This window comes from Vulpes lagopus, chromosome 3, assembly GCF_018345385.1.
Source record: "Vulpes lagopus strain Blue_001 chromosome 3, ASM1834538v1, whole genome shotgun sequence".
Lineage (NCBI taxonomy): Eukaryota > Metazoa > Chordata > Mammalia > Carnivora > Canidae > Vulpes > Vulpes lagopus.
In genome coordinates this window covers 67,036,776-67,046,797 of record NC_054826.1, presented here as the reverse complement: position 1 = coordinate 67,046,797, position 10,022 = coordinate 67,036,776, and the positions used below count along the sequence as shown (strand labels likewise).

The 10,022-nt window shown below is 57.4% G+C and overlaps 1 protein-coding gene across 1 annotated transcript; it reads right to left on the bottom strand.

Moving 5' to 3' along the window:
* Window positions 1–1,989: 1,989 nt before the first annotated feature.
* NODAL (nodal growth differentiation factor) lies at window positions 1,990–10,022 on the bottom strand. The gene is made up of 3 exons (XM_041749819.1): window positions 9,827–10,022; window positions 4,275–4,972; window positions 1,990–2,877 (listed from the first exon to the last, which is right to left on the bottom strand). Exons 1-3 carry the CDS (start codon window positions 10,020–10,022, stop codon window positions 2,725–2,727), a joined length of 1,047 nt encoding a protein of 348 aa, XP_041605753.1. The 3' UTR covers window positions 1,990–2,724.

The window sequence follows — 10,022 nt, the reverse complement described above, 5'->3', positions numbered from 1 at the left end:
AGGTCGGCCGGTTGGGCCTCCTTTCCCTCGGGAGTGAGCAAGTTTGGGCGTGGAGTGGGCTTGCAGACTGCGGCCCCAGCCAGCCTGGGACCTTTGGAAGGACTAAGGAATCTTTCCACTAGCACTTCATCGTCCTTTACTCTGCACAGAGGCAGGTAGGATGGGGCAGGGCAGGATATGGGGAGGCTGAGGATGGAGGCACAGGCCTCCCACCACCCGTGTAGCCCGTGTTTCTGCTTCTCTCCTTCCAGTCCTGTCTCCTCTCCAGGTACTGCCCAGCCAAGGACAGCAAGGCTGTCCCCACTCAGCCACTGGCTTGGCGCAGCTCTAAGTACGGTGGGGCTTTGCCTTGAGAGCAAGTTCTGGGAGAGCCCCTCCTGGGCCCCCAGGTTAGGGCCCGACCTCGTTCTCAGAGGAAAGGAGCAGGGTTTCCCCCAGGTTAGGGCCTGACCTCGTTCTCAGAGGAAAGGAGCAGAGTTTCCCCTGGGTTATGGAGCCTGCCCGGCCCAGGGGGCCCAGAGCAAGAAGCTGCGTGGCTAGGCTTGGCCCCAGACGCCGTGGAAGACCCACAGCTCTCAGCAGGGGTCAGTCAGCAAAGCAAAGTTCCACTCCTTGGACCCCGCCTGCTGATAGGAAGCGCTGCCTCTCAGGGAGCTTTGTTCTCATAGGGCAGTGGAGCTGCCAACTGTAAACTCTCCCACAAGCCGTGGCCACAAGTAGCTTGAACTTTCTCTTTCTTGGCCCTAGTCACAGAAGAAATGTTGGGCACCGATTTAGTAAGGAAGACGCTCTAAAGCCCCGGGGTGGGATTTTCACTTCCCAGAATTTCCATGTGGTAGTGGAATTGGGTCCAAATGTTTGGTTCCAAAGGCTAGGCCTTGACCAAAAGTAGGGGAGCAGAAACCTCCAGGTGCTATTAAGGCCGGCGCCCCTGGGGCTCCAGGGACCAGAGCCGAGTTCCTGACCCAACCCCTCCCAGCTGTGCGGTCGGGCCCTGGGCCTCTGCGGGGTCTCACTGAGGGAAATAGACGGGATGCGAAGCTGCCCTCACAGGGACTCCCCAGCTCTGGTGTTTTCAGAGCTGAGTCAGATGCAGAATCCTATGGGGATTTGGAATTGTGGTCTGGGCAGGTCTATTTCCACCCCAAGAAAGGAGCGGCTGGATCCACTTGGTTGCTGAATCAGGGCATTGAGGTTTCTCAAGCCTAGGCCGGGCTCCAGCCTCTCCAACCTCTGCCTAGGCCTGGATTACTACCTTGTCTCAACCGAGGCTGCAATCGAGTCACATCTAAAGTCAGGAGAGGTTCCCACATGATGGAGATCGGTTTCCTCAGCCTGGAGCACGGGTTGGCCGGCTTCCCGGGGAGGCAGGGGCAGAACTACCATAGGCTTCGTTCCCGGGGGAATGGCCCCCTGGCGCTGCCAGACAAAGATGGCCCCTGTCCTGGCGACGCTCAATGAGGTCAGCTGAAAGAGAGAAACAGAATGACTGCCTTCGGGGTCTTTTCATCCAGGGGGCAAAGCCGTGCTCAGGTGTTTTGGTAGCAGAGCGTCCCACAAGAAAGCTGGGGTTCTTTCTGCTGTGCTGTCAGGTGGAACCCGAAAATAAGCCAGACTTTGCACCCTGAGCAACAGAAGAGCTGGTGAAGGTTCGATAGAGGGGGTACGGCAGGCCTGAGGCTTAGCAGCCTTCCTCAGCTGTGCAGGGTGACGGGGACAAGGCCCAGAGCACAGCCCATGACGTAGGGCCTGCGGCTCTTGGGGTCCTGCTCACAGACTTTTTATAGGGGCGTGTCAGGATCCACTCACTTTGACTTTACAGGAGGGGCCCGAGTGAGGAATGACTCACCTGAGGTCACCCAGCTTCTCAGCGGCTCAGCCGTGACCATAACCCAAGTCTCAGGATGCCTCACCCCCACTGGACGGGAGGCACGGGGGCCTCATTAACAGCACACACGAGACACTGGGGTGAACTGTCACCAACTTTAATAGACTCGGATTGTGTCTGCCCAAGCGGGCTGACGGCGGGGATGTCCGAGGCCTCCACTCCTGCAGACCCACGTGGCCAGTCCTCTGGACGAGTTCCTGCTTCTCCCTTCAAAGGCACCAGCTGGCCTAGGAGGACTTCACAATGTCTTTATTGTTCGTGCGACTCATTAGCAGAGACCCACTCCGGGGAGCCTCTGGACAAGGCCAGCCCATTGCCCCTGGCCAGTCCGGGAGATGTGGGGGCTTCCCTGAACCAGCCGGACATGACAGTGGCCAACCGTTTTTCATTTAACACAGTGAATGTAATCTTGGCGGAGGGGAGAGGGTGGTCAAGGACCACTTTTGAGAATACATGAAGGTTACGGATAACCTGTCCCACCTCACAGATAAATGCACATATGCCCCAATGTTTGCTTCTGATTTCTGCGGGTTCATAGGTTAAAAAGTCAAGAACCCTTGCGCCAGTGCTTTTACTCACCACTGTCTCTTCAGTAAAGAGAAAACCAACAAGCCTGCCTCACAGGCTTGCCTCCCTCTCTCCTGACAGCAGCCTCCGTGTTTGCCAGACTCCACAGAGCTTGCCTTTGCAGAGCTGCCCTTCCTCCACAGCCCTGGCAGACAGAGCAAGCTCTCCCCCTCTGGTTCTCCTCATTGCATTCGATGGTTATCGTGTCTTCTAGGACCTTCCCAACTTCCCAGGGTACAGGCAAATCCAGCCCCCCCGCCAGGATTGCCTCAAAGGCACCCACATTCTTCCACAATCATGTCTTTATGATGGTCCAGGAGGACTCTGCCATTGTCCACATACAGCATGCTCAGGGGCTTGGTCTTCACGGGGGCACAGCAGGTGGAAGGGACTCGGTGGGGCTGGTATCGCTTTAGCAGACTCTGCGGGGGGGAGAAAAGTCAGTTAAAATCTGGGTACAAAAATAGAAGAAAATTGTTCTCATAAAGAAAATCAGCCTGCCAACATATCATCTACTTAACACATAAAGTAACTTCACAGGCTGTTTAAAGAAAAAAAAAAAAGGAGCTAAACAGAAGATTCTAAAAGCTGTATCTGGGTAGAGCAGTAGCAAGCTTACATGTCCTCCTATTGTTCTAGTCTAGAGTGCATACCAATTCCAAGAAACTCCTGGTTTAGTTCCAGAAACATGAAGCAGAAGAGAGTCATGCGGAAATTCTTGTGGGATTTCCTTTGTTGCCAGAGAAAGGCAAATAGAGTCAATAAGAGAAAAGGTAACAATCCCTTGGCACTCTGGAACCGGGCCCCGTCCCTGTGGTCCAGTGAGGTCTTTTCAGATGCTGAAAAGAGCTGCTAGTTGGGACTCTCTGGGTCTCTGGGGGGCCCCTTGATCATGCAGCAGGTAGGTGGGTGGAGCAGAAGTCCCAGGAGAAGCTCAGGCCTTTGCCCAGGAAAGGTCCTACAGGGCTCTGGCTCCTCTGGTGTTTTCCTTGCATCAGCTCAGCTCACATGCTCCCCAGAGCCTCTGTACCCCAATACCAGGGCCACCGCTTTGGGCTGTATTCCCTGCTCCCTCCTTCTCATTCTCCCTTTGCTCCCCTCCACCACCTTCCAGACCTTAGGCTGATTAGTGGCACCTGGTGGGCCTTCTCTCCTACAAAACCGTGTCCAACTCCCGTTTTAGGCAGCAGGAGTACAGCGGCTGGAACAGTGTTATCCCAACCATGGCCCCATTAATGGGGCCCCCATTCCATCAGTGAATCACGCACTTTTAGTAACGATAATGCAACATCAGACATGCCAGACCCCTGCCAGCATACACGTGCTCTAGGTACACCTAGCACCTCATTTAAGCCTACAACATTCCTGTGAAATCTGACACGGCCACCCCCCTCTCGCAGGTGGGAAAAGTCAGGCTCAGAGAGAATGAGCAACTTGGTCAGCGTCACCGGCTAACACGCAGGAATCGAAGCCTGCTTTATTCCCCAAGTCCGGGTTCCGACCTTCCTTTCCTCGAAGTCAGAGCTGAGGGGAAGCAGCGGCCTTCTAGGCTACACCTTCCACCCCTAACTTTATGGAGGACATCCTAAGGAAGCAAGGCGTTCAAGGTGACCCAACGGGGGCAGCACTCCACGTAGGCCCTCAGAGGATCTGTCACAGGTCATCACTACAGTACAGGATAGGAACCAGGATAGGAACTGGCACCCGAATAACAGTGAATGAATGGACCACGTGATTTACGAGCCACGCTGGCGTCCTGTCCCCCCACCTCCCCATCCAGCAGCCCATGGCCTCCCCTCCCCTCGGCAGGGCTCGGCACCTGGATGTATGCGTGGTTGGTCGGATGGAACTCCTCCCCCACGGGGTTAGGACACTCCCCCTCGCAGCGATAGGCATTGTACTGCTTGGGGTAGATGATCCAGGAGCCCCATCCAATGAGGTTGAAGTCCACCTGGAACTTGACCTTCCGGCACAGCTGGCTTCTGTCGGGCACATGGTGGCGCCGGTGCCTCCGGCGCCTCTCCGAGGACAGCTGTCCCTCCCGGGCCCGCCAGGAGCTCTCTGCCTCCCACAGCAAGGTGGAGCCGCCCAGCCGCCTCTGCTCCGGCGACAGGTTGGAGTAGAGCACGAGGAGCACGCTGGTGACAGGTGGCATGGGAGGCCGCTGCGGACACCCTCCAGCCACGCTGGACATCTGCGCCTCCAGCTCCCCAGGGTGCTTCAGCCACTTGGAGAGTGGCCCGGTCACCTCCAGGACCATGCTGCCCGAGGAAAAGGTGACGTGGGACAGAGGGACAGTGAACAGGTCCATCCGAAGACGTTCCTGGCAGGCAGCCGGGTCCTGCTCCGCATCTGGCTTGAGCTGGTGGAAAATCTCGATGGAGAGGAGCACGCCGGGGGGAAGGGCCACGGGGCTGGACAGCTGCAGCCGGAGCTCAGCCCACACCAGATCTTCCACTTGGCTCAGGAAGGAGAAGTCAAAAGCAAAGGTCCAGTTGTGTCCGTCCACCTCCACATCTGGGTGGGGAAAGATGGAGAAGGGCAGGGTGAGTGGGGGCCCCCTGCGGCCTCATCCTCGTAACAACCCCCAGGGCTCCTATTGGAGCCTTCACCTAACAGGCCTCCTCTGCATCCCCACCCCAATCCTAGGAGTTGGCATCGCTGAGTCCTTTTTAGTCCAATTTCAGGTGAGACTCAGAGAGGTTAAACCACTTGCACAAGGTGCCAGGGCCAAGAATTAACCTGGATTTGCCCAACCTCAAAGCCCAAACTCCAGATCACGGTTGGGCTCCTCCCTCCAAGGCACTCCGCGGCCAGAGAACAAATAGTAGAAGCTGGATGAATTCTCTCTGCTCTAAGGCCAAACCCTGAGCTTCCCCTCACCCCGTGACCCTGAGCAAGTCACCTTCCCAGACTCCATTCTCTCACCGGAAAGAGACCTATTTCACGGGTACATGAAGTTGGTATGCCTATCCTGCAAGGGCAAGCCTCGGCGCGCTCAGGGACGCACATGAAACAGAAGCCAAAGACTGGCCACCCTCTCCTCCACCCATTCCTCAAGGCAGAGGCAGAAACTTCGGGAGTCTTGGACAGCCTTACACACAGGCTTCTACGGGCATTCTAAGCACGACTCTGCACGGACCTGGCAGTTTTCCACCCAGCGGGCTTTCTCATCTACCTGCAGAGTGCTTAGCACCACCCTCCCAGCCCCTCATCCCTGCCCTGGCCCGGGCATTCCCACACCTGCAGCAGACACCTCAAGTGCACACACAGCCCCCAGCCCTGTTCCACATCCCCCCTCCAACCCCAAGACAACTCAATCCAAACTGGATGAAAAGGAATGGGGAAGCACATTCCATTCATTTTAGTCCTGGACTAATTTAGTCCACCGTCTGGGAATAGCATGTATTTGTGGATTTTCAGCTCACCTAAAAGTGACCTTTAACTTTTTTCAAACCCAGTTTCCTCTTCTTTGCAATGGGAATGGTCATGCCCTACCCTCCTTGCATTATCCTAAGCCCTCATGGAAATAAAGAGGCTTGAAGGTTTGTTGCTAAAGAAAAGTCCCTTAGATGATCCCTTAGAATAAAAATACTAACTGAGCTCTGATTTAGGTCCACTCTGGGAAGACCATGTGACAGTTTCTTTCTTTCTTTCTTTTTTTTTTTTTAAGATTTTTATTTATTTATTTATTCAGGAGAGACAGAGAGAGAGAGAGAGAGAGAGAGAGAGAGAGAGAGAGAGGCAGAGACATGGGCAGAGGGAGAAATAGGCTGTGTGCGAGGCCGATACGGGACTCCATCCCAGGACCCCGGGATCACGACCTAAGCCAAAGGCAGGTGCTCAACCACTGAGCCACCCAGGCAGCCCCCATTTTTTTGTTGTTTTAATTGTCTCATAGAGCATCTTTGGTCAGGTGGTAAGTGAATTTCTCCGAGAAATCCACCCTGCACGACAAGACCGTTCCCAGCTTCAGCCTGCTGGCCGCTTCTCCCAGCCCACCTCCAGCTGCTCTTCTTCACTTAATTTCCACTTCCCTCCTCATTAGCACCTGCAGGGGGCAATAACCGGGCCCTGGCTAGCAACTCTCCCCAGAGGTGTGGGGAGGAGCCCAGCATTCCCCATGGCCCACTGCAGCACCCGAGCCAGCTGGGGGTTAGGAGGGACCTGCAGCGTGTCCTGGCCAGGAGTTAAAGACTTTTTATCTCAAGCATCCACAAATGGCCTTTTAGAGGAAGGCGTTCTGGCTCCGTGGCTCAGAGCAAGGGCTCTGGTGCCTCCTGTGATCTTCAAATTCTGCCACTTGCTGTTTAACGTTGGGCAGGTTACTTGCCTCCTCTGGGCCTCAGTTTCCCTCTCTGTAAAAGGGAGATAGTGACAGCATCCAGCTCCCAGGAGTGTTAGGATTTACTGAGATAGCATGTGGAAAGTGTCTTGACCAGCACAACCAAAGTACAACACGTTGGCTGTCATCAACCACTTCCTTATTATTGCCGACGTCCAAGGTAGAAATGAAGGTGTCCGGGGGCCCCTGGGTTGCTCAGTCGGTGAAGCATCTGCCCTCAGCTCAGGTCATGGTCCCAGGGTCCTGGGATCCAACCCTGCTCAGCAGGGATCCTGCTTCTCCCTCTCCCTCTGCCTGCTGCTCCCCCTGCTTGTGCTCTCTGTCAAATAAATAAATAAAATCTTTAAAAAAAGAAGAAAGTAAGAAGAAAGAAAGAAAGAAAGAAAGAAAGAAAGAAAGAAAGAAAGAAATGAAGGTATCCAGATAGGTAGTGAGGGACCTGGATAGAGGAGCAGAGTCATCTGTTACCGGGATGGACAATGTGTACGGAGGGCTCCTTCCCAGGGTGGGAAGAGTCTTTGCCTTCATGACCCCACCCCCAGCCAAGGGCTCCTTGGGAAATAATGCTGCTGGGTTCTCTTAGGTCCGGCTCTGGTTCTTGTTAGGACAGGGTGCCTTCATCCCTTGGGGGTCACTGATGCCCGATACATGCTAAGAATGCTCCTACCTGTACAACAAATTTTCTTAGGGCTTGGTCTCCGGAGAGGGTTCACAGACACCCTGAAACCTGTCCATGGACTCAACGGAGTCAGCCCCAGTGAGATCTTGACCCATGTCTGGTTCTTTCTTTTTTGTTTTTTAAGATTTTACTTATTTATTCATGAAAGACACATAGAGAGGCAGAGACATAGGCAGAGGGAGAAGTGGGCTCTGTGCCAGGAGCCTGATATGGGACTCGATCCCAGGACCCCGGGATCACGACCTGAGCCCAAGGTAGACGCTCAACCGCTGAGCTACTCAGGCACCCACCCACATCCAATTCTAAAGAAGAAAGTGGTTGGGCCCATGCCCTTGGGTTCCCTCCCCTCAGACAGGGTGCTGAGGCTGAGTGACGACTTGGGGCTCTGCAGGAAAGGAGGGCGTAAGACACTAAGTGTCTGCTCTACGTTATTTTTTTTTTAATTTTTATTTATTTATGATAGTCACAGAGAGAGAGAGAGAGGCAGAGACACAGGCAGAGGGAGAAGCAGGCTCCATGCACCGGGAGCCTGATGTGGGATTCGATCCCGGGTCTCCAGGATCGTGCCCTGGGCCAAAGGCAGGCGCCAAACCGCTGCGCCACCCAGGGATCCCTGCTCTACGTTATTATAAACATAGGATACGTTTAGGATGAGGATAATCGCCACTAACTGCTTCCGGCCGAGCCTGCAATCCTCACCACCGCTATTACCATTTTGCAGGTGAGAAAACTGAAGGTTTTCTAAAAACCCAAGGTGAGCCCTCAACGAGGACAAGCAGATGCAAACCCACTTTGGTTAGACTCCAACACCCACGTCCCGCTTTCCTCCCGAGGCGAACAGATAGAGGCGAACAGATAAACCCACGAGGGAAAGGAGCGTCTGGGACATCCCTTCTCCACCCGTGTCCCTCCAGGCAGGCTCTTCCTGCTGCTTTTAAAAAAATGAAGCCCATTCACAGCACTGAATGTACTTAACGCCGCTGCACAAACTGAGAAAAGGTGAGTTGGTGGTTCTGTCCTGTATTTTACCACCTGTACACACAAATGAGGCAGAAAGCCAGCCCCCTATTTGACAGAAGGGGAAACTAGAGAAGTCAACTGATATACAAGGTGGGGGGCACCAGGAATTGGGAAGCAGGCTTGGAAGGACCAGCACCCCTCTTTCCAGTCTCCCAGATTCTCAACCCCCCCCCCACAAACCTTCTGGAACTCTCCAGAAGGACGAATGAACCGAAAAAGCGCACGGCACCCCGGCCCCTCTGTCCAGCCCACTCCCCGCGCCCAGCGTTCTGGATGCAGGGCCTGAGCAGAGCGCTCCCGTAACTGCAAGCCCGCTAGCCCCTCGGATGTCCCTCGTCCGTCTGGTCCCCAGATGACCCCTCCGGAGAGGGTCATCAGCTGTCTGACCCCAGACGTGGCCGGCGCGGGAGCTGGGAGCCCCAGCCCCAGCCCACAAGGGGCTGGCGGGTGGCCAATTAGGTCCGATTATCGGATGTGGATTGCGCCCCAGCGTGGGGCGGGCCGTCTGGCCCCAGCCGCGGAGGGAGGCGCAGGCCGGCGCAGGGCGGCAGGGGTCGGCCCGACCCCAGACGTCAGGATGTGGATTGCAGGGGGCAAGGGGACCCCGCAGGAGCGCGCCCTCAGCCCAGCACCCACCTGCCCGCGGCGCCCGACGCGGGAACGCGCCGCCCGCCCCGCTTCCGAGGGTGACGCTCCGGGGCCCCGGGGGTCGCGGAGGGGTCCCTCCATCCAAACCCGGGGACGCGGACGCCTTCCCAGCCTGGGCGGGGTTCCCAGGCCCGCCTCAGTTTCCGACCTCGGGGCACCCCATCTCCGAGCCCCGACCTCACGGGACGCGCCCCTGCTGGGTTTCGGGGCTCGCGGCCAGCCCGGGCGCTGCCAGCGCCAGACTCCCTCGCGCTGTCACCCACAGGCGCGAAAAACAAAAGAAATCGACAAAATGTACGCGGCGGTGATAGCGCCCATTGACCGCTCCGCGCGGTTTCGCGCCGCGCGCGGCCGTGCTGGGGCCCCCAGCGCTCGCCAGTCTCTAGGGCGGCCCCGGGGTCCCGCCGCGGGAGGCGCGCCCCGTGCAGCCCGGAGCTCCGGTGGGCGAGGAGGCCCGCGGCGTCCCGCGGCGCAGTCGGCCTCCCACGCTCCCGCACCGCGCTCTGCGCCCCCAAGCACCGCGCAACGCCCTGGGCCCCCCGGGCCGCCCCCGCCGCCGCCGGCCGCTGCGCCCTGGGGCCCCGCGCGCCCAGCCCGCGCCCGGCCCGCGCCCGGCCCCGCGGCCCCGCGGCCCCAGCCCTTCCCGCGCCCTTGCGGAGGCCGCGGGGCCCGGCCCTACCTTGCGCCTGCAGGCTGCGGATGATGTCAGCCCGGGGCAGCGGGTCGCGGTAGAGGCTCAGCATGTAGGCGAGAGGGGACGGCGACGAGGGCTGCACCCGCGTCCGCAGCGGCACCGGGGCCACCGTCGTGGCGCCCGCCTGGAGCAGGGCCCAGCAGGCGTGCAGCAGGAACAGGGGCAGCCGGGGGGCGTGCAT